Source organism: Symsagittifera roscoffensis, chromosome 1 (assembly GCF_963678635.1).
Source record: "Symsagittifera roscoffensis chromosome 1, txSymRosc1.1, whole genome shotgun sequence".
Classification (NCBI taxonomy): domain Eukaryota; kingdom Metazoa; phylum Xenacoelomorpha; order Acoela; family Convolutidae; genus Symsagittifera; species Symsagittifera roscoffensis.
This window is the reverse complement of record NC_087062.1, coordinates 10551696-10576165: the sequence shown is the minus strand read 5'-3', so window position 1 is coordinate 10576165 and position 24470 is coordinate 10551696. Positions and strand designations below refer to the sequence as shown.

The 24470-nt window shown below is 35.3% G+C and overlaps 2 protein-coding genes across 2 annotated transcripts in view; one reads left to right on the top strand and one right to left on the bottom strand.

Annotated features, from left to right (window-relative positions):
- Positions 1–24470, bottom strand: part of LOC134845265 (transient receptor potential cation channel subfamily M member-like 2) — a 65212-nt gene that overhangs the window by 38750 nt on the left and 1992 nt on the right. The window contains exons 2-9 of the mRNA XM_063862249.1: positions 12244–12438; positions 10596–10768; positions 9703–9853; positions 7910–8065; positions 7258–7500; positions 6514–6833; positions 4271–4471; positions 834–1046 (exon numbers count right to left, since the gene is read on the bottom strand). Of these exons, the coding sequence (XP_063718319.1) occupies positions 834–1046; positions 4271–4471; positions 6514–6833; positions 7258–7500; positions 7910–8065; positions 9703–9853; positions 10596–10768; positions 12244–12438 (1652 nt within the window). The remainder of the gene's footprint in view (positions 1–833; positions 1047–4270; positions 4472–6513; positions 6834–7257; positions 7501–7909; positions 8066–9702; positions 9854–10595; positions 10769–12243; positions 12439–24470) is intronic.
- LOC134854894 (uncharacterized) overlaps positions 21060–24470 on the top strand; it is a 4964-nt gene continuing 1553 nt past the window's right edge. Inside the window, exons 1-3 of the mRNA XM_063871257.1 lie at positions 21060–21066; positions 21131–21434; positions 22604–22816. Of these exons, the coding sequence (XP_063727327.1) occupies positions 21060–21066; positions 21131–21434; positions 22604–22816 (524 nt within the window). The remainder of the gene's footprint in view (positions 21067–21130; positions 21435–22603; positions 22817–24470) is intronic.

The window sequence follows — 24470 nt, the reverse complement described above, 5'->3', positions numbered from 1 at the left end:
AAAACAGATTTTAAAATAGTTTTGTTGTATTTTTTAATTTTTCATCACAATTATGCGACTCGTGGCCTTTTCTAGAGTTCTTATTGCTTCATTTTACTGCATCTGAGTATTAGAAAATATATGCAAGTTTACTGACTTAATTGAACAGCTTGCTATTTAAATCGAAGACAGTTATCCTCGTAGGGAAGAGATCAGCATACAATTTACACTTATTTTTTTGGCCATTTTTCTGGGCTTGGTAAGGTTGCTTTACCCCCAAGAAACAAGCGAGGATCATTGGCCTCGAACATCCGACCTGTCGATTGATAGGTGGAGACGTAACCACTTCACCACTGATCCCCAAAGAAAAATTATCAGAAAAAAACTGGAAAAATCTGGGAAGTTTTTCGGCACGTATGTTCTCTCTTTTTGTCATCAATTCGAGCTCTTCTTTATGCAAAGATTTTTTCCTATGATATAAAATACCATTGATCCAAAGGTTACCTCCAAAGTTTAATAATGCTTCGGGAACCCTTGAAATTTTCCAGTTCAATCTAACATTTTTAACGTACAATACATTTTAGAAATTACAATACGTACAATACATTTCAAAAAGTAGTCAAAATGAACATCATTTTTCCCAGATTCTCATGTTTTTTTTTTCAATTTTCTTCCAAAAATGTCTGTTTTTCGAAAATAGATTGCTGCATGGAATAAAAGTTGGATGTTTTTTTGAAGACAATTCTTGTTCGGCATGAAAATTCGTTGTTTTTTTTCGACGATCAAGTCCTACATGACATACAACTCCTGCATGGTATAAACATTGTAAGCATATTTTAAGTTGCCATGCACACCTGTGTAATAAAGGGTCCTGGATTGTTCACTGTAGGTTGGCATGTAGTGTAGGTTGGCATGTAGTCGAAATTAAGGTCATCGTGCAGCCATTTGATCACACTCTCGATGCTGTGGTGAGAGTTGTCGGAACCTCCGTGCTGCTCCAGTCCACTCATCAGGAAACAGTTCCGATTGTCGTCCAAAGTCTTCTGGTACATGTCATCAACCACCGCCTAAAAAAAAAGAAATAAAAACACAAAATTGCTGAAAGATGTCCCGCACGGTAAGTTCAACTGTTTGTTGAAAAGTTTTTGACAATCAACTTTAGTTTTTGAAAAAATGCCCCCCCCCCCCGACATAAATTGATGGGGGTCGTGATATTGTTAGATCTGTGTAGAATTGGTGGTTCTATTGTAAGTTCGAATTATAGCAAAGATTGCATGGACCGCATCACCTTGGGTTTATAGAGGTTGAAAATTGCACGCTACGACAGTTTGATGGCCCAGTTGGGTGATTATTAGCATAACGTGACGAGTCAGAAGAATCCAAATTGAGAGAAAGTTCAGTTTTCAACGTCATTACCGATACTTTCCGAAAAACCAACATTTAAGTATTTATATACGTGTAGGAATTTCCTCGACACTCACAGGCCCCTATATAGCACTAATAAGGAGCTGCAAGAAATCTGTACACAAGGAGGCAACAACTTCCCGAGATCTTGGAAAATCTATCTGTTGCCCATGTATTAAGCTAAGCTAAAAAAAATCTAGGAACCCTAGACATCACAGAGATCGAATCTGAAATATCTTGATGTCATCGTCCTCCAGAGCCCTAATAAAAAGCCTGCAAGAGCCTGCAGGAGGTTACAACTTCCCGAGCTCTCGAAAAATCAAACTGTGTCCATGTATTAAGATAGGCTATAAAAGTTTAAAGGGAAACCCGTCAGTACAGCAATGAGAACTGAAAAATTTTAATGCCCATCATCTTTATGGCTCTATTAAGGAACACATACAATAATAGTAGAACAGGAGATAAAAATTCACATATATACCGCGCTGACAAATTCCTGTCAGCGCTGCAAATAGTCCCCGTCCCTGACATCCGGAATCCGTCTCTCGACCCCCACTAAACGCAGGGAGCCAACATTTGGGATATGAAGAAAAACGGCTAGATTTTTTATTCGGTTTGTGGCCACTTAGTGCTTTCTGTAGTTAGATTTATATCAATCTGTTAAACAACTATCGATTTCTTAGTTTGACGTCATGGTATGTTTCTGGAGCAGAGCCGATGTCTAAAGTTTTAGCAATATAGTGTCTAAAATATGCATTTTGATGTCTTCGACAAAAAACAGTTAAGTAGCGCTCAGCAGTTTTCTAGACAGTTATATTAAGTCAACACGAAGATAAAATTGATAGTGTACTTGAAAAAATGCATAAGGTTTCGGTTGGAACAACTGAATTGAACTAAATTCGACAGTTGAATTAAGAAGCTTCAAATGATTGCTTATACGAATCAAATTCATGACGACGACATCATGATCCACTCTAGACTCCAGTCCTGAACGTAAACTTTATTCGCCTTTGACTAAAAAATTCGGGGCTCGGGTTCAACTTGAGTTTATTCTCTTTTGCCGAATCCACTGATGTCGGTGGGCTTACCATCATCTTTAATTATTGGAAGCAATTGCAAAAGATTTCCATCTCCGTTCTGTGGTAGTTTTTTTCACACTTACAGAACAAGTCAAAATAAAACACTTACAAAAAACTCTGGAAAAAACTTTATAGCTGCATTTACTTAAAAAGTTAATTTCTTACTTTAACAGCATAGAAAAATCTGAATTTTTTAATTCTAATGAAAACTCGGAATTTCGAAAATTCACCGTTGGTATTAGATGCTCATGCCACAGATAATTAAGTTCTTTTAGAATTTTGATAAAACCGCCAATTTTTGTGTGGACGCCGCTCAACTCGCTGAAATCCAAAAAATTGTTGACAGTTTTTTTGAAGAAACTGTGAGAACTAGACAGGCGTTTATAGGGGTCGCGTTTAAAGGCGTACAAATACGGAGGAGAAAATCACCAAAAAACGCATGGAAAAAATAGCAAGGAAAACATGCGAAAAGCCACAAAAAAGACCCAAAAACATTCGAACAAAAATAAAAAACTACAGACGGGAAAGTTCTGATATCCACACAACTCACCGCCATGCAGACTAACACGTTTAGGAAAACAGGGCTATGTTGGCGTATTTAGAAATCGAACAGCCAAACGCTTCGCGACACCCAATGTTCAAGGAAGATGAGGAAACAGGGTTGTCAAAAAAACTGACAAGAAAGGAGCAAAAAGGACAACTACAAGATATCCCTAAAAAATTAAGAGGAAATAACAAACAGGCAACAGAACAGAAAGAAGACGCACACAAAAAACAACAGCGAGAGGATTGCAACTTCGCGCGGGGGGAGACCACAACGACACGGAACAACAGTACGACAATGGAGAAGCCTGAGCCAAAACAATCAGTGACATCATGCGAGGACTGGTCTTCAACTTCGGAAAATACAGCAGCAGCTCCTAAACGACCAGGCGTGAAAAAGACGCCACTCCAACTACCCCGCATATCGGCAGAAGCGACTCCAAACTCCATCAGGAATCGGTAATTGGCTCTTGCAAGGAACTAGAGAACCCAGCACCTAAAAACGCGGTTGAAGAAGAAGAAGTTCGCTATTCATTCGCCCGACAAACAGACAGTGGGGAATAATTCCAATAATAAACGCCTAATAGACGAAATGTGCTTCAACAAAAAATTGCCCGAGTTTCAGGCGTGCGTAAAAATCCCTGAGGCAACCGAACCCAAACCGATCAATAAAAAAATCGACGTTGTTAATTTATTGTCTCCAACTTTCAGCCGTAATCGAGAGAACCAAAACCCGAGTGAAATTTTATTCGTTTTAGACACGGAGAATAAGAAAGAAACATGAGCAAAAAAGAAGGAAGCGGACGAAGCCAACATTACCGAGGAAGACGAGAAGCAACATGAAGTAGACGAAACAAAACAAGAAGCAGAGACAGAAGACAAAGAAGCGGAGGACAAAGAAACAGCTAAACGTCCAGAAGAAAAAAAAAGGATTAAAGTTCCACTGGGACTATAAAATTCCAGTCTCAAAGGGATTTAAAAACTTTAGTCCCACGAGATATTCTGATATAATCGAGAGCGCGCATTATTAATTTACCGGCAAGATGGCATCTGCGAAAAAAATTTTGCCTAAGATTTCATGTTTTTCAAAAACTGTCGGTTTTCGGCAAAAATGAAAAATTCTGCAAGTCCAAAAACTCACGATTTATGTGCATTAAGATCGGCCTTCAAATTTTCACAAATACAAAAAATTGGATAGTTTGAAAAAACCATGAAATTAAGTTATGATTAAGGATCTTGAACTGTCAATTTTTCGTTTGATTTACCTTGGTCAAATAAGTTTTGAGGTCAATCTTGTCGGCGAGGAATGCGACGAAGTCGACCCTGTCTTCAATCATTGACTTCGAGAAGAAGTGTCCGAGTAGCTTTTTGTTCTCCCTCTCCTTCTTGTTCGTCTCTGCCTCGAAGATGTCCTTCAGCATGTCTGGTCTGTCCCAAAGGAGAGCAAAGTCTAGTTGCTGTGCAAACTAAAACGGATAACATGAGGCTTTTTATTGAGTTATAACAGCCAAAATCATTGAAGTTTAGACGATTGTTTGCACGTATGTGAACTCTTTTTTTTTGCGGTTCATCTGCGAATTCAAGATACTCTAAATCTCAGCCGTCCGAAAAAATCGTTACGCTGAGTCTGTATGATAAATCACTTTTTATGCTGAGTATTATCTGTAAAAAACGAATTTTAATCGATTTCAATGCAAAGTTTTTGGGTAGGGGTACGGAAATATCCTTAGAGATGATGACCTTCTTGTTTAAATTTTGACAAAGAACGGCCGATAACTTGAATTTTTAAGTCACATGTTTAAAAAATAATCAAAATGGGTATGATAGAAGTGTTATAACATAATAATACATGGAAAAAATGTTAATATTAATTTATGGTTGGGCAACAAATAATATGTTATGATAGGGCGACAACAGGCGACGTTTCGTAATGGGCGACAATTCCTAACAAGCGACGATTCATACCAAGCAAAATTTCGTTTCAAGGTTTTGCCTGCTGTTGAATAATTAAAACAAACACATGAAAGCCTTAAAAATCTGGAAGGAAACAAAGAACTCAGAAATTAAAGTTAAAAGCTAGACCTTGTAGTATAAACATAACTCGGTTGTTTTGTCAGTTTTTACTATCTCGGACAATCTTAATAGCACTTTCTCGTATTTGGCTGTCTTCGTTGTTTTTACTCCGGCTTTTGTTCGCACGAGCTTTTTCTGAGCCGAGCTTTGTTCTCGCCAAATGGTTGATTGTTAAGGCATTTGAACTTTAGCTCTGAATCACATTTATTCAAGTTTCAGCAAATTTGCCAGCGTTTTTTGGAGGTATCCCCAGCTCCTCTACATAAATTGCTCGCGGGGGTTCTAATGGCTTTCTCTTTGATATCAAGTTTGACTTTTAAGCACGTTTGAATTAAACTGTTGTTTTTTGTAAGAAGTAAAAACTTTGAAATTTCCCCAGCAAACAAAAAACAGCATGCTTCAAAAAACATGATCCACAAATAGTAAATTTAGTTTGGCTCAACAAATTCCCATAGTCAACACAGAAACGCTCGCCCTTGGTTCATGCTCTTTTACTTTTTTCGTGATTCAAAATTGAACCTATTATTTTAGGGATTTCTACAACAATTTGCAGGGACGTCAACAACATCGCCATGTTTGTGGCCAGTAACTTTAATGTGTCGAACTTGGCAAAACAATTCTCTTCCAAGAAGAAGTTTCTGCTTGCCGCCTTCGATGATGGTGTAATTTAGGGGCATTAGTGAACAAATTTGTTTTCTACAAACTGGTAGAAGAACGAGTGAACTTCAACAAAATTTGAAGAAGATTAGTCACAATCAATGTAAGAAGATCCATGCTGATAGTATTAATAGTTTCAAATTACTGTTTTTATAATAACTAAAAAAAATCAATGAAAAACGTTGGCAAAGCAAGATTCAACTAAGCGTTAAGTTTTAGTCCCCCACCTCAGGTTTTTGATGCAGTTAGCAAGTGGATTACTAATTTATAATCCCCACAACACTTCCAATTAACAATTAAGGGGCAATTTCTATCCCCCATATCAGCAATTAAATGTGACGAATCGTCGCTTGTTACCAATTGTTACCCTTCAAAAAGTTACGAATCGTCGCTTATTACGAATTGTCGCAAGTTACAAATTGTCAGATGTAAAAAAATTGTCACCTCAAGCTTAATCATTTATGCGAATTTATCGAATTATAATCGCATTCACCCTGTCATCTTGACCGCTTGATTACTCTCAGATACTGCGGTTCCTACCTTTGGTATCAATTTTTGACAAAAAATTTTAGCTGGCTCTCCCTAAAGTATTCTAATGGCACAATCAGCGCTAAAATTTAATATTTTTGAAGAAGCGCGCGCCGAAAAAACAGGTTTTTGGAAAGCTACCTAGAACCAGCCTACATTGACCCATGAATTGAAAATTTTTAAGTTTTGAAAACAAACAACATGAAAATTTGATAATGCTAAGAATTTGAAATAGTTTATTGATGCTTACATTCAAAGAGCCAATATTCAACAATGTGCTCAAGACGGCTTTATCCAGGTCGCTGGTGGTTGCGTTTTCATCCTGGTCCAACTGGAAAACCCTAATTTGGTTTCGATACTGAAGACACTCTTTGACCATTGCCACGTTTTCATCTAGATTACCCCCTCTCAGGAACTGAAGTGTGATATTTTTTAGATCAGAAGAGATCTGTTCTGGGTCGTCTGTTCCGTGCTCGTCCAGTTTCTCACACGCTGCTTCTAGCAGAGAAGCACCCCGTCCGGAACCTCCGATTACAACACAGGGCGCTCCCGTTTTGAGCGAATTTCTCACTGTTAATAGACAGCTAGGTGAAAGCCAGCAACCCAGTTACAAATGATTGCTCACGCTTTTTATACCGTGCAATTTTTTTCATATCGAAATAGTTAGCATATGTAAGAAAAAAGAGATTACGACTTAGATTTTCAGTAATGATAAAAAAAAACTGGATTTTTGATATTTCATTGAAAACTAATAAAAATGAACAATGTGGAATTTTAGACAGAAGGTATGAAAACCAATAAAATTTTTTAAAAAAAGTTATAAAACTTATAATATAAAAAAACTTATAATATATGAAAATTATATGAAACTTAAACGTATTTAAAATAACATAATAACATTTATACCAATGTAATATTATTAAAAAATAAATTATAAAACTTATAATAAAGGTTTTTATTACTTAACATATTTAAGGAGAGATAATTTAATTGCCTGTATCAACAGATCCCGGTCCTCCTTCGACTATTACACTGACGATAGGAATGCCCATTTCAACTTCAGCATCTTCATTATCTCCCCCTCCCCCTCCCCCGCCTCCATTCTCCTGCCCCTCAGCCATTTCCTCTGTTTTGATGCCGTATTCAGCTGAGGGTTGTAGTTCGAGAGGTATGGGGGTGGAGGCGCATAGTTCCTTCTCCAGTAGTCCCCGCAATGTTTGTTCCCGGCCGAAGAAACCTAACGGGACACTCAATTGAAACTAGAGCGCACAAGTCGATCTTACAGATTATGTCAAAACTTCCAAAATCCCTATGATATCATCACCTGCATTTGTTCAAAAAAAAATTCAATAAACTTTTAAAACAAATACTCGTGGTCTCAAAATTTTCATTTTGAGTCAAGGAACAAGTGAAAAACTAACTTTTGAATTAGATAAATTTTTTTCGAGAGCCAATTGTCCTATTAGAAAAGCGACACAATGAAAATGATTGGAAGCAGGTCAACACTGCTGCCAGATCTAATCTAAAAGGACCAACCTTTGGTACCTTTAAAATATAGGAAAGTTCGAAACGTTGATAGTTTAAAGTGATTTATTCATTTATAGTTTTTCCCATCTGAAATTGTTTCTTTTCTTTTGTCAGTATACCTGTGGATCCGTCGTCTACGAGTACGAAGTGTGTGTGGTATGGGTTCAGTCCAATCTGACCAGGGTCTGCCGAATACCTCCTTGTGAAGGGTGCCTTCTCCCCCAGTCCAGGCACCAGTAGTCTGTGATTCGCAATCGAACCCCAGGTGGCAACACCTGATGCCGAAGACAATAATTAAATATCTATTTAAAACATTAAAAATTAATGAATGTCATTTGTTGCGATTACTTCACGAAATAGGCTATGTATGATTTTTTACTCAACTTTGACAATCACAAGGAATCACAAGGAAAGCTCGTACGGTGTCAAATGTAGCGTCATTGTAAGGTCATATTGGTCGTGATTGCGTTTGTTTTTAATTTAAAAAGTTTTCTCAGAGTCGAGAAAAACTGTCCTCAAGATTTTCAGTTTTCAGATTAAATTTGATGAGAGACTGACACCCCCAGTTAATTTTACCACAGTTTTAACGCAATTTTACCTGTTATCAGGGGCAAATTTGAATTTCCTTGAAAGGAATGCAGACTTTCGTTAAAAAACTATAATCTTTATTGATTTTTGTTGTCTCATTGAGCACCAAATTGATTTTCCGAGCAATTGCAGAACCAATTTTTGAAGAAAAAAAACAGGCCAAAAAGGCCATTTTTGGCACTTTTTCGAAGGGTTTGTTCTAAAAAAAATTGCTTTTACAGTCGTTCGGCTCCCTCTTCCTAAATCCGCCCCTGGCTATTTTTTTTTGTTATTATTTCTTTTCCTAACAGTTTTCAAAGCTATTAAGTTCTGCTTCATTAAAAGTTTACTGTATGGAACGCCACAATATTTTTGGTTGTTTTTTGAACAATTTTGTTTTATTTTTGAATTACCATTCTGCAAACACTGTGGTCGGAGCATTCTGTTCTGCTTAAGGGCGTTTGTTCAATCAAGGAATTACACGTATAAAACAATTGATTTTACTCTTCAAAATAATAAGCGGAGAAAATGCAAATGACAAAGCGAACAATTTTATTTCAAATCAAAAATTTGACAAATCAATTGATACCACTTAAAACAAGAATAACTACCATTCAAAAAAAAAATGAATATTTCTAACGAAGTTTTAATTGAGACTTAAAACTCTAGAGAAAACATAATGCAATAAATAAAAAAATGGTTGATTACGACTACTTCCACAAATTGTTTTGATTAAAAAATCTTAAGATATTTAGAAAAATTATGTATTGAATCATAAGCCGTCCAAAAACAAATGTAATAAATGAAACAAAGCAATTAAAATTTCAAAAAATCAGGTCTGATTTGTTTTGATTTTATGCTTTACAAAATAATTTTAGAAGTGAACTATGAGATTTCCAATATCTATTTTTTAAAATTTGTAATTTTTTGCTGGACAAATACTTTATACTTATAGGTTAACCGATCAGGTCTAGACGCTTGCTTGTTATTAACAGGTTGAATTAATTTCTGCGCTTGCTCAAGTTGGTGCCCATTCAATAATAGTTTTTCTTTATTGTTGGATTATTGCACAACTTGGAACAAATTTGTTAAAGTATAACTATGTTTTCGTTTCTTTAGTTTATCTACGACACCTTGAATTCTAAATCTTCACTTAAAAGTCCTCATTTGGGTTACATGGTTTTGATTATGGTTGGACAACTCTCATGCTTCAAGCTTTTTGATGTTTTTCAAGATGAATCAAATGCTGAAAACGATTTGTTGATAAGTTTTTACGTTGTTGGAAACTATATCTTGATTTGCATATAGTATGCTCTTGATTCCAGTTATGACATCGTCCACCCACCTATCATGGCCAGTTTTTCTCCCCCCTCGTGGGCTCCCGTGCTGACAGAGTGGTCCTTTACTGCGTCCCCACAGATCTTCATGATTCCCGCGTCAGTGCCCCCTGTTATGGTCCAAACGTCCTTAGTAGTGGCCAACTCGTAGATTCCAGCCTACACATGCAAAGAGAAGTGTTTAATCGAAATCTTTTGTTTTAGGAAATTTCGCAGCTGCTGAAAAAAATCAACTCCTGGTGCAGATAATTGTTTACTTAAGACAATTTTTCAATTTTTTTATTAATTTCAATTTATTCAATTTATTTGAGTTCTCTTTGTTTAAATTTTCTTTAATATTAATTACCCAAAAGCTTAAAGAAAATTAAAATCCAGGGGCGGATCTAGGATTTTCTCGAGGGGGCGGATTTTCAAAAATTTTCAAAAATTTGTTTGTTATTTTTTCGGTCGAGCAAATTGATTTTCCAAGTTCTCCCTAAGCACTAAAAAAGCCCTGTTTCGGCCAATTTTTCTGCGCCGCAGAATCGGTGTTTTCAGGCACTTTTTGGAAAATTTTGTCCAAAAAATCGCATTTTTCGGCGCGAGTTCACCCCACAAAATTAGTATACATTGGCACCGAAGCCGCCTTTGGAAAATTTTTAGTGTCTGTCACCAAAAATGAAGTTAAAATCCCTACATTTAAAATTAAAAAATATTTGCAGATGTGCGAAATCCTTAAATAATTCTTTTTTTTTCAAAGGTATTGATAATTCTTATAATTTGAAGCTCAAAAAACTTCGAAGAGGTCCGCATTTTTTGAATAAAAAATCTGAAATGAGTTTAGAATTGGGCGATGAGAAAAGACAACGCGAACCGAGTCAATCAAAAGTAAGCAACGATTAGCGTTATGTATTTAATTGACCTTAAGCTCGTCCAGGTCATCTTTCTGCATGTTGAAGTCGAATGCTCCCCCAGTCATGGATATGATGAGGCTGGGCTGGTCCAATTGCCACAGGTGTCTGAGGAAGCGCACCAGCACCGCCACGTCCACATCACACCCCACACGCACAAACTTACTCGTTTGGATGCCCACGTCTGATAACAAGGACTAATTTGGCTACTAAACACTGCCGTGAGCAATGTTTTTTTTGACAGGGGGAGAAAATAACTAAATAACATTTAAAAAAATGGAAGTTTTTAGGGCCAACCAATTTAAAATTACGCGCTTTGCCAAAACGCAAGAAACACCATATTTAGCCAAATTATCAGTTAATTTACGCTACTGAATCTCAATGACCTAAATTGATGACCTTTAAAAAAATCATTAATCATGGAAAGTATATTTTCGATCATTGTTAATGAAAAATACGTGTAGTCAAAATAGGCTCCAAAATGACGAATTTGAAAACTATTCACTGTGATTTTCCGGGGATCAGTCCTCGGGCCTCTACTGTTCATTTTAATGATAAATGATTCACCAACAATTTCAAACTCAGTGAACACATATTTATACGCTGATGATATAGCAGTGAAGCAAAAAGAACAAAACTTACACCAATGCAATGAGGAGTTATCAAAAATAAGAAATTGATTGAAAATCATTAAGCTAACTCTGAACATAGAAAGAACAATAAGCATAAATTTCAATAGGCAAAAAAATAATCATAGGAATAGACAATATAAAAATAGGAACTGATGATTGGGCATTCACACGGGCGCAAAATTAGATTTCAAATTTCATATTCACTTTCTCGTCAAAGAATGAAGAATTTTTGTGTGTGATGAAACCTACAAGATATGCTCAGTGAAAGAAATGAAATATATACGAGCCATTCCAAACTTTAGAAAAGCTTTTACGGAAGGATTTAAAAACTGAAATCCTAAAAAGCTCAATTTTGGATTCGGAGATTGAGATGTTGAAACATAAAACAGTTTAAAAATCAAACCTACGAATAATTTCACTGGTAAAAATCCTAAAAAATAGGTGTACGGATAAGGAAACTATTCAATTTTATTCAAAAATTTATTGAAGATTTTGCTCATACAGTCAGCAATCTTAATGATACACCACAAATAATGAAGAACTGACAGATTTTTTTTCTAAAAGGGGGTGTTGAAGGGTTTGGAAAACTGACAGTATTTTACAGTTGAAACTTCTTAGTACTTCTAAAAAATTGTACTGCTTAATTAAGGCAGCACCTGATTACGCTTATCGGGCCTTTTGATGTCCTTGCATATAAGAATTTTGAAAATTGACAAATGTCTTTTGAATAATCTTTGATATGAAAACAATTTATTATGATTATTATTGTAATGAGATTGTCTCTAAATATAATAATAAGAACTTGAGACCTGGATAAGCATAAGCAAAAATTTCAACCCGCGCTATTCAATAGAATATGACCAGTTTTTTTCGAAAGTTAGCTTGTAACTTCATTTGTTTCTCACAAAAACGACTCCGAAATTTGTAAACCGAAATAGTGTAACCATAAAATTTTCTGATTTTCTATAGTATGATTATTATTTTAAGAAAACTTTTTATTGCCAGGCCAAACTTTTTCTTAAGTTACCTTCCACATTGAACTCAAGTGTGCCGTAGCAGTCCAGTGGTTTGTTAGTGGTGCAAGTCTCGCTGGTCCATTTGGACCCCTTGTTCTGTTGTGCCTCGGTGGAGTGGTAGTTGAAGATGAGGCCGCACTGGCACTTGTTGGAGTCCTGGTCCGTAGGACAGAAGGCTGAACACTCTTTATGGTGCAGTTTATCCACTGAAAGCAGAGTCAAGCAAATAACAAGGATAGCCGGTTACTATGTAAGCCGCACATAATGAATCAAACACATTCTTAAAAAAAAACATTTTTTCAATTTGGTGTCGGTTTTTGTGCGTGGTGTGAAAAAAGGTTCTGAACGAGGACAGCATAAAACTTTCAATGGTCGGACGAAACAATATTAATAAACTATTTTCAGGCTCATAATCAGAAAGATACAAAATTTTTTGTGCAATTCATAACCCAGTTTCAAGCCTCAGAAAACATCGTTTCGTTAGATCAAAAAGAGAGATAAGGGTTCAGGTCAAGAGAAACTATTTTTCAATCAATGAGGAACAAATTGAGAATTGGATTCAGAAAAATTTAGATTAGTAAAACGGGGGAGCACTTTTGAGCCTAGAAGTCGAGTTCGTTTCGCTTACTTGTTTTTAACACATTTTATAGTTTGAACAGTGCTTGAGTGAAGCAGATTTGTAACGTGAGTTTGAAAACTAAATGAATCGTTTGAGATAAATGAAATTAGTTATTTTTCGTGGGAATGCTTTTGGACGTTTTTTGAGTTGTCTGTCCAAGGAGATGGTATGATAATTGAGGGTACTTACAAATCGCTTGGCGTTTGAGTTTCCCGAAAATATAGGTAGCTTTCGCTACTCCCGTGAATACTGTTGCCATAATAATTAATCTAACTCATAATCTCTCAAAACTCGAGATGTTGTCAAAACTTATTTTAAGCTGAAAAATTTTCAGAATAACAGGCACTTCTATGAAATGTTTGTTTTGTTCTTGTTGTTAATTTGCTTTACATACATGCTGGTATACTACTGTCTTTATATAGACCTGCAGTGACCACAAAAACGTCATACAAACTACGCTCGAGAGCAAAAATTGATAATTTTGATAGCTTGAAAATTAAGATCCAACTGTGCTTAATACAAAAGAAAGCGTTCACTGAGTTTTGCGACGAGATTTTAAGCTGTTTTCGCGACGAGATTCTAGCTCAATTTGAGTCAAGCCTAACTTTAAATTTAATGCGTCCGCAAAACTTCTAATGGAGCTAAGTCGTGTTTATGAAATTTTTTTGTTAACCAGATATATGAGTACTGACAGAAAAAGGATGTTTCCGGGGCAAAAAAAGCCTTGCCAGCTCATATATAACATTTCTCGAAATTGAACCAAGAAATTCTTCGGATTGAAAAAAATCCAACCCTAATCAAAAAATGGCCAAAAGATGTGACTGAGGGTGAGTTTTGATTCCAGGTACCTCTAAGCAATCTCATAGATGACCGATTGTGATACCGGGTTGCCCACCACAGAAATTAATGCCCAACCATACACAACCATGCATCCATGATTTGGATGGAAAATGACTAGTCGCGTATGCGTAGCACAAATATTTGTTTCGACCCGCACAGAAATTTCATCCATAATTTTTGATTATAATGGATGTGTAGTGACAAAATATTGGACAATATAATCGTTTATAGATGCCAGTTTTGAAACTTACATCCATTTTTATTGTATAACCAATTTTTTGCATGATTAATAGTCCATTATAACCCATTTTTTCCACTTTAATTGATTTTTTCTCAACCCTGAGAATCGATTAAAAAAATGTTGTTTCTTGCTCAAAAATCGTTTACTTAGCTTGTTTCACTTTTTTGCAAAACTATGACAAATCAAAGATAAATTTTGAACTGAATATGACACAAAGTGAAAACGGAAAAAGTTTTAACGAAACCAAAAACAAAAATTTCAACATATTGTCTGCAATAATATTCTATTTAAGGAAAACACATCCAGAAACACATTCGACTACGTTGAATGAAAAGTCAAAACAGTTTTTGAGCCAAAAATTTTGTTGTCATGAAAACTTTGAACTGTGAGATCTATTCTCAGATTCTTAACGTTTTGTTCAATCCGGAGGAAAGCATACAAATTATGGTTTCCTCGAACGACCAAAAAACAGTCGAGTAAGCCAAAAAATATAAATGCCAAAATCATTTAGGCCAAAAAATTATTTACTCTAAAAACATCGAAAAAAAGAAATTATACGAAGTCAAGGTTATTAGAATTAAAAATTGCAGGAGAAAATGAAAACTGTATTCAGCAACAAAAATCTAAGATATGGAACCCCAGCCGAAAAAACATCAGCAGACAAATATTCAGCCGACAGTTTTTTGAAACGAAGAATTTCACGTTTGAATTAAAAAACAGATCCTGGCCAAATTCGAACCCAAAAATTTTGCCTCCAGACTAAGTGTGCCGAAAGCGCTCAAAAATTTGAATTCTTTTTGAACTAAAATACCAAAGGATTCAAGTGATACTGTAAAATGGATGTGTAGTGACAAAATTATAATGGATGTGTAGTGACAAAATATTGGACAATATAATCGTTTATAGATGCCAGTTTTGAAACTTACATCCATGTTTATTGTATAACCAATTTTTTGCGTGATGAATAGTCCATTATAACCCATTTTTTCCACAATAATCGATTTTCTCTCAACCCTGAGAATCGAAAAAAAATGTTGTTTTTTGCTCAAAAATCGTTTACTTAGCTTGTTTCACTTTTTTTTGCAAAACTATGACAAATCAAAGATAAATTTTGAACTAAATATGACCCAAAGTGAAAACGGAAAAAGTTTCAATGAAACCAAAAACAAAAAATTTCAACATATTGTCTGCAATAATATTCTATTTACGGAAAACACATCCAGAAACACATTCGACTACGTTGAATGAAAAGTCAAAAACAGTTTTTGAGACAAAAATTTTGTTGTCATGAAAACTTTGAACTGTGAATTCTATTCTCAGATTCTTAACGTTTTGTGCAATCCGGAGGAAAGCATACAAATTATGGTTTCCTCGAACGACCTAAAAACAGTCGAGTAAGCCAAAAAATATAAATGCCAAAATCATTTAGGCCAAAAAATTCTTTACTCTAAAAAAATCGAAAAAAAAGAAATTACACAAAGTCAAGGTTCTTAGAATTAAAAATTGTAGGCGAAAATGAAAACTGTATTCAGCAACAAAAATCTAAGATATGGAACCCCAGCCGAAAAAACATAAGCAGACAAATATTCAGCCGACAGTTTTTTGAAACGAAGATTTTCCCGTTTGAATTAAAAAATAGGTCCTGGCCAAATTCGAATCCAAAAACTTTGCCTCCAGACTAAGTGTGCCGAAAGCGCTCAAAGATTTGAATTCTTTTTGAACTAAATTACCAAAGGATTCAAGTGATCCTGTAAAACAAGCTGTTAACTCGAAAAAAGTATGTATTCCGATTTGATAACGCGGTGCAATCAAAATACTCCGATTTTGACTTCCGCCGCGCGGTGCACTCAAAATGAGATTAGAAAATGTCCACCCTAATTTTTAGTTTTTCCTGCTCTACGAGATTGATCGGAATAAAAATCTTTTCTGGCGATTTTAAATGTTTCTTCATTTCAATTTTTTCAATTTATTATGGACAGAATAATCAATTTTAAAGGCATAGCGGCCAGCTAATCTTGTCTTCCTTAGCTGGAGATTCAAACGCAATTAATCAAAGCCGAAGATTAAAACTTGTTAATTGTGAACATTCGATAAATGAGATTTGAGAACCAAACAGTGTAAGGAGATGCCAATTCCAAAGAAGGTCCCATTTTTCACTCAATTTTTTTTGAAGCTACCTTGATTGCCCAGCGCACTACATTGGACGAGCGGGATCGCGTAGGAAAATACCAATTTAACCAAAAAAGTTGCCGCCAGTAGCTTACAAAAACTTGGAAGTCAGATCTGAGCTTCTTAAAATCTTGCCTATTTCAGATCTTGTGCAGACAAGGTCCATGTTTCGTTTGGACATGGACATGTCTGAAACAAGACTGAGACAGGTGTGTATTTTGTCAAAAATGCAGACCTGCTCAAGGCCGGATTCAGACCTGGAACATACATGGGTGTGTTGTAGCAAGTTTTTCTAGATATAATTTTTAATTGTTTTTGGCGCAATCCACTGAGCATAATCAAAGGTATTCTCATAAGTCTAAGTTTTCTTTTCAGCTAACCCAATTTTTCCTTAGCAATTTTTTTTGCTGCCAAAAGTTGCTAATTACTGTGCCATGCTAAAGTCAGCCCAAATCTAAAGTTATTATAGTCTCAAAAATTTTTGAATCAATAAAATCGATTGTTAACATGGAATTTTTTCAGAAGCCGAAGACTAAAATCTGAAACGGACAGTTTGCGCACAGTTTGGCCTCACAATACGGACAGTTAGCGCACAGTTTTGCCTCACAATGAAATTTTTAAGGCAGCCGATCAAAAATTGAGGTCGAAAGACAGTACAAAAGGGAAGACCTACGGACAGTTTGCGCACAGTTTGGCCTCACAATGAAATTTTTAAGGCAGCCGATCAAAAATTGAGGTCGAAAGACAGTACAAAAGGGAAGACCTGGTGGCGAGGGCGCCGAATCCCTGGAAGGAAAGCGTGTGTAACCCCTGTCCCTTCTAAATCCACCCCTCTCCCCTGTCCTTAATTTTAATTTTGCATATCAGACTCTATTTAAGACTCTATTTTTGGAAGACCAATAAAGAAAATTTTGTAGGGTGCATCAATATACACTACTTGTGATGGGGAGCACCAGAAACCCATTTATAAGTCCAAAAATTTTTTAAAATAGGTTATTTGAAATTTTGATCGAAAAAACTTATATTTTCAAAAAAATGATTTCCAAAAAATCATTGTTCATAATAGATTCGGTGGTTAAGAAGAGCTTAAAAATTGGCCTTTTTGTAGAGCTCCATACGGAGCAGATTTTGTAGCACGTTTATTGATTGTTCTATCTGAGTTCAAATTGTCATCTTTTGTACTATATTTACCATGGGAATTTACGATGTCTCCGTTTGAGAATTTCAAACACAAGAAACTACGAATACAAAGCACATCACATAGCGTAGCACAAACATTGAAAGATGTTTGCGAAGTTGGTCAAAGGGTTATATTATAGTATAAAACTTTGAAGATTTCAATATTCAATAGAGTGAATGTTTAGACAACTTCTTACGTCAGCAGTAGTTAACTCTCGTAGAAGCCAATATTGAACATCATTGAAATTTTTGTAAATTGTAACCCGATTATTCATCATTGCAATAGATAAAATAATCATTTTGGTTTTCATTTTGGGGCCTAAAGAACAAATACAGAATAGGATAAAAATGTCGATGCTCTATTTTTGGACAATCATTTTGGATAATTTTTGACAAAAACAACAAAACTTCTACAAAAAAATGGATTTTTTTGTCTTCGCAGAAAAACATTCGATTATTTTTGCAGCTCATGATCACAGATGTTATCGCCGTATTTTGAATAAAAGATCGTTTTGAGCATACGCGAAGGTCCAAAAAATTGTGCAAACTCGCATTCACAAATTTTGGAACTTCGAATCTTCGAACCTGGATGAAAGGATCATGTCATCCATTTCGCACATTACACATTCGCCTTTTAAATTTAAAAATAAACGAAAAGAGAGGTATTACACTAAATTTGAAGGAGGCCTCTTTTGATAATTATTAATGGCCTCAAAATTCACCGAGTCTCAGGGAACGAACAATCTGAAAGTAAATTTTAAAGCGTTTCTGGTCGTTCCATTTTACTCAACCTTAACTAACTGGTAATTCAAAGATACGACAGGAGTGCATGCATCTCCGAGAAACTGCTTTGTTTTTGGTGCCAAAATGTGTTGTTGTTTCTTCCGATGCTTCTGTCCCAAAACAGAAGAAGACACGAGGGATCAGGAGATCACAAAGCAGATAGAAGCGGATAAAGTCAGGGAAGAAAGGATTCTTAATCTGCTCATGTTAGGTTAGTTGAGATAAACAAGTAACTCGAGGTAAGTGTGTTTCCCGCGTTGAGATGTTCGACTTATGTTTCGATTCGACTGAATTCGGTCGAACTCACGAATGTTGTTCAACCCAAAATTCGTGGTAGAAAACAGCCCTATCTGTCAAACATATTTTGATAAATAATCAAAAACATGATCGAAACAAAGTCTAATCGATCCGAACATAACCATTTTTGATCAAGTCGGTCAAATATATAGCCACTTTTGGTCGAGTCGTAGAAACGTAGCCATGTAGTTAATTTAGGTCCAGTCTGTCGAAACGCAGTATCATATGGTCCAGTATGATATCTTAAGTCGAGTTATCATATCTTAAATTGAAAACAGAGAAGCGAAGCTTAGCTTAAAATATTTGTGATGCAAAAAAAGCTATTAAGACGATTTATCCACAATGGAACAATGGAAAGCTTAGACCTTTTAACACTTTTAGAAACGAAGAATTGAAACCAATTCAATCATACAGAAATTTGAACAAGGAGGCCCTAGTTCGAAAGAACACACAAAAAACCTTTTATACTGAGATGAAAAAACTTTGAACTTACGATAGAAAAAATTAATCTAACTATTACATATTCCAAACACTACGAGGCCAAACTGTGCACTGGATAGGAGCACTATTTTGTGTCTGTTTGTTCCTGGATTCCAGAAACAAGTCCTTAAACATGTTAAAATTGTGTCGGAGCAATCAAAGGAAAAGAAAGAACAAAAGAAGAACACAGGGAACGTCCTTGTTGCGGAATCCGCTTACGTTTCTCAAAAAGCACAGTTATGCCTCCTAATGAATCAATGAAACTTCCAACGTTTTGAAATTTGCAGTGGCGTAAAAATAACTTAAAAACACCCAAATGAATGATATTCCCAAATAGAAATAAGCAAAAGTTTATCAAAAAATGACTGCTGTAAGAGTTTCTTTGCTTCGTTTGACTGCTGAAAGAGTTTCTTTGTTTCGTTTGACTGCTTTAAGAGCTTCGTTTGAGCAAGGCCTCGGTTTATGATAAAAAATATTAATACAACACAGAGGCAAAGCTGTGCTACGCAAACACTTGCGAGAACACGACCAAAAAGCAACTCTATTAAGTCAAATAAGAAAAAGGTAAAAATATGTCTCGAATTAGCAAAAACTCTGCTATATGTAGGATTCTAACCTACTGCAACCAAGAGATTTTCATTCTCACGCATTATCCACTCAGCCACACAAGCTTAACAATCGACAAACACTAGTCACAATTAAAACAGCGCCATATGCTAATAAACTGCAAATCTATTCGGCAAAAGTGGCACGAAATACAAATAGACTCAATGTTGCATTTAGGGATTCGGAATTCAATCAACTGAAGGCATCCACACTTACTTTGCTTGTAACAAATCGCAAAACATAAAGCCACATTATGTATAAATTATGCATCTCAACAAATTGCGAGATATAATGATTTAGAAAATTTCTAAAGTCGAGTTTTCATTAATATGTTGTTTGAAACAAATCACTTTTTTTCGTTCATGTGATGAAACAAAAATTTATCGACTGTGATAACTTATTACAAACCGAATGTCAAAGCACATGCTATAAAAAAGCTGAAAATTTACCCCAAAAGTGGCACCAATATTTGCGCTTCAGGTTGGAAAATGAGTAAGCTCGTACTAATACACTCGCTTCACAAGTGCAAACAAAAAACCAAGCTTGGAAAGAAGCAAAAACTTTTGTTATTTAAGCGGACAAAATTGGCAAAAATAAATCGGAATTATTTTTGAGAAAATTTCAAATTTAGAAAAAAATTGCATGCACAGGGCCGACTGAAAATTAAATCGACGGCGGATTGTCAATCATTGTTGGGTTCAAGAAAAACAACCTACATTTTTACAAACTTTGTAACGAAAACTATTTATTTGAAAAGTCTATTTCCGGTCACAACATCTGACAATGAAAGCATTTATTCCAGTAGTGTTCAAGCGTAAAAAACTAAACAGAAAAATTGCGTCAAGATTCATGTTTTTTAAAGGCTTATAGTATTTGTCTAACCCACTTGTGATTCATAAAAATCCAAACAAGGCGAAGGAATCAATAGTGCAAAATGAAAAAAAAAATCAGTGTTTTAAAAATTTTTGCAATCAGACAAAAAGCATGCTTTCACGTAATTTGATAATGGCAAGTATAAAATTTACTACAAGGTTCTATTCATTTCTTTTTGTAACTGAGTGGAAAATGAAAAAGTAGACCGAAAATAGTCATAAAATCCGATAACATGAATAAGTCTTGAAATTTAACTAAGTCTTCTATGATTTAACAATATTCATAAAATCCAACATCATGAATAAGTTTTGAAACATAACTAAAACTTCTGCCATTTCAATTACCGGCACCATTACAGACATACATCAAAATCATTTCAAATAATAGCAAAAATTGATTAAATTGCAAAAAAGTCAGAGCAGTGACGACTAAGCTGAACAAATATGAACCCAAACTATAGATCGACAATTATTACTGTCAAGCCGAATTTGTTAAGATTGTAAAAAAACAGGTCCTGGCCGGATTCAAAACGTCGACATTCGCAGTGCCAGGAATAGATGTTACTAGCAGACCAAATGGGCAAAATGATACGCTGAAATTGTATATATCATATATCAGGCGACAAAAAATTCAAGTTTTGTTAAGCAAGATTTTGACCAAAACAAGATCTCTGACTTGTATGTTGGAAATTTGATTTAGTGAAGTCTAATACAAATATAATGAAGTATATTGTAAGTATAATGAAAGGTTTGAAATAAAATTAATTTATGATTGAAATTGGTATTAAAAAAAGTAGGTCGATATTTTTCAGGAGCGGGAGAGTGTGGGAAAAGCACAGTTGTGAAACAGATGCGAATTATCTACGCAGACGGGTTCAGTGACATCGAAAGACTACAACACCTGCCCATAATCAGAGGAAACGCCATAAAGTCCATAGCTGTCATCCTGCACGCCATGAATACCCTCAACATCCAATTTGAGGACCGAAATTTAGATCCCTTGGCAGCTATGGTCCGCGAGTTCCAGAGCAATTATGACTTAACGATTAATTCGGAGATCCCAGGCCATATCGTGGATGCGGTAGAAAAAATATGGTCAGATCCCAACTTAAAGGAAAGGACCAAAATTAAGCTTACAGTTTCAGAAGTTTTGTGCTAAATATCACAAAGAAACTTCAACAAGACTGCTCGTATCAGGGCGAAGCCCTGAATGTTCCGACTGCCTTTAAGGTTTATGGAGCAGCAGTATTAACATTAAAAAATTAAATGAAATAAAATAAAACGAAAATTTTTTTTTCTAAAATTTGACATTTTTTTAAATGAAAATCATCCCCCCACACGCCATACAAAGTACAAAAGGATAGATTTCGCTCCGTGTAACAAATCAATTATGGCAAATAAGCTTCTTTCAACCAATTTGGAACGATTTTAAAACGGATTAATTCTCCGCTCACGCGTTAATAGTGCGAAATATATATCGCGCGTTAATTGTCCCAAATTGGTCAAATTGGTCAAAATGGCAATCTTTAAACCCTCATAACTTTCCGAAAAATGATCACAGGTGAAATATCTTTTCAAATTTAAGCTCAGGACAACAATACCTTTTGAATGATATAAAAAAATTCCGTCAAAAATGGCTAGTTAAAAAGTCGAAATTTGTCTGAAGAAAAAAAAAACCCACCCCGAGCACAAATATTCCGTTACTTTCGTATCGAAAGTCGGAACAATAAGCTCTATCGAAACGTTTACTTATTTAGCATATTCTTAGATCTTAAACATCCCACTTATTTTGTCGGCAAGTTCGCGTGAACTTACATTAGCAAAGACTTTTTTTACGAGGCCCTTGTTATTTTCGATTAAGATTAAAGCGTTTTTGTGGATGAGGTCATCAATTTAAATCATATTTTCCTAAAAATTAAGAGTGGTCTGGGCTTGTAATTTAAATTAAAAAGCAAGATTTGAGGAGAATTGGACTCTAATTTTTAGTTAGTACCGAAGAATTAGCAACCACTCGAGCAAAACCTGAAGTTACAATAAATTTTCCATATAATTCAAAGGGCAAAATACTATGATGTAAAGATAAGATGTTATTTAGGTTCGCTGAATTACAAGATTTAAAAACCGCAAAAACAGTCACCAACATCAAAAGATTAGCGGCAGTGGGGAATCCGGGACTCTGCCGCTACCAAATTTCGTGTCCTTGATTCCCCATTGTTACGAGAGTTAATAGTTTTGCACTGTAATGAAAAATAGAAGGCAACTCTCAGCTTAATTTGAGAGCAGGAGTGCTACAAAAGGTCAAACGAGTACCAACTGATGGACAACGCCAAGTACTTCATAGAGAAGGTGCGACAGCTGTCTAGTATGGCCTACATGCCCTCTACACAGGACATCATCAATGAGAGGTCCCAGACGAGGGCGCTGGTGGAGGTCATGATAGATGTGGACACCAGACAACACAGGGGCACCTTCAGAATCATCGATGTCGGAGGACAGAGGTCATAACTGCTACTTTTGTGGCTAAATTTACTCAGCCATATCAGAAACTTGAGTATTTTAGAGTTTTTTTGAAATTTCGATGTAGACAAACATTTGAGATACATATTCATATATCAGTTAAACTACAAATTCTACATCAGAAATGCTATGCGGGATATTAAATCCTTTTAGCAGCATCCTTCCAGGTTACCTAGAATTTAATGAACCACACTGAAAAATTGCTTCCTAAGAAAAAAGTTTGACCGATGTCGTGATCTACTTTTGAAAACCAAATTACATCCTCCAGAATTGTTCATAACAAAGTTTTGTTTGCTGAAGAGTTTTGATATGCTTACAGACTTAAAGCCTTTAGCTGAAGATTACAACAAAAAAATCATGTAAAGACATAAAATGACATTAAACACTAGATCGATAGAAATAAGTACAGGACAAGTTTATGGAAACTACTCATCGGACTTTTCGATTGCTAGAATACGTGCCAACAAATGGAGTGGTGTACCTAAAAACTTCAGAATGATAAAAAAGTAGTCAAAATATAAACTCGAAATTATTAAATATTTAGTACATTTAAATGAACAGGTACCAGTTAATAAAATTAATGTAGGTTTTAAATCATATATCCTGGTTGAGGTGATCAATTTATGTTTCGGTTTTCTCGACCAAAAATTGATAGGTTTCGACACCAAATTTTGGTATCTTTCGAATTTCTTGACCAAATTTTGGTCTGTTTCGACTTTCTCGACTAATTTTTTTTTCGAGCCAGTTCAAATTTGTAATCGATTTTTTTTCGAGCCAGTTCAAATATGTTTCGACCTTCTAGACCAAAAATTATTATGTTTCGACTTTCTCGACTGGCTCGACCGACATTTTTAGGCAGTTTGTTTGTTTGACCCTGCATAGATATGTTTCGACTTTCTCGACCAAAAATGGTAAGTCTCGACTGTCGCGACAACTAAAAAAAATTTTCGCTTTATTTTCGGCTTCGGTTGCCCCAAAAAATTAATTAAAAGGCTTTTTTTGGTTTCTCAATGGAAACACATCTCGTTTAATTTTTTTTTCAAATTTTGGACCCGAATATTTATTTTTGATATGACAATTTAGAGTTTTCAAAATCATCAAATAGCTCAGATGTTGAGACGATTTCTGTTGCGCTTTTACAAAATTTCTCTGGTGTTTGTTAATTTTTTTTGTTTGGTACAGTTTATTTCTGTAAACGGTACCAAATTTTTTTAAAAAAAATCTGCTCCACTAGTAGTTCGTCTGTGCTCGACGAATGTTTCGACTGAGCTCGACCTGTGTTTCGACTGTGCTCGATTTATGTTTCGATTGTACTCGACCTATGTTTCCACTGTGCTCGACCTATGGTTCGACTGTGCTCGACCTGTTGTAACTGTGCCCGACGTTTGTTTTGACCTTTCTCGACCTATGCTTTGACTGTACCCGACTTATGTTTTGACTTTCTTGACCAAAAATGGGTTATAATTTGACTGTGCTGACTACTAAATAACATGAGTAATTTGACAAACAATTATGTATGCTTTTTGGTTGATTTTTTGTGATGATGATTGATTTGAAAAAAAAACTATAAGAATCTGTAAATTGCAAATCTCTTCCATCGAAAACCTTTTTTTTTCAAGTTGAATCTCCTAATTT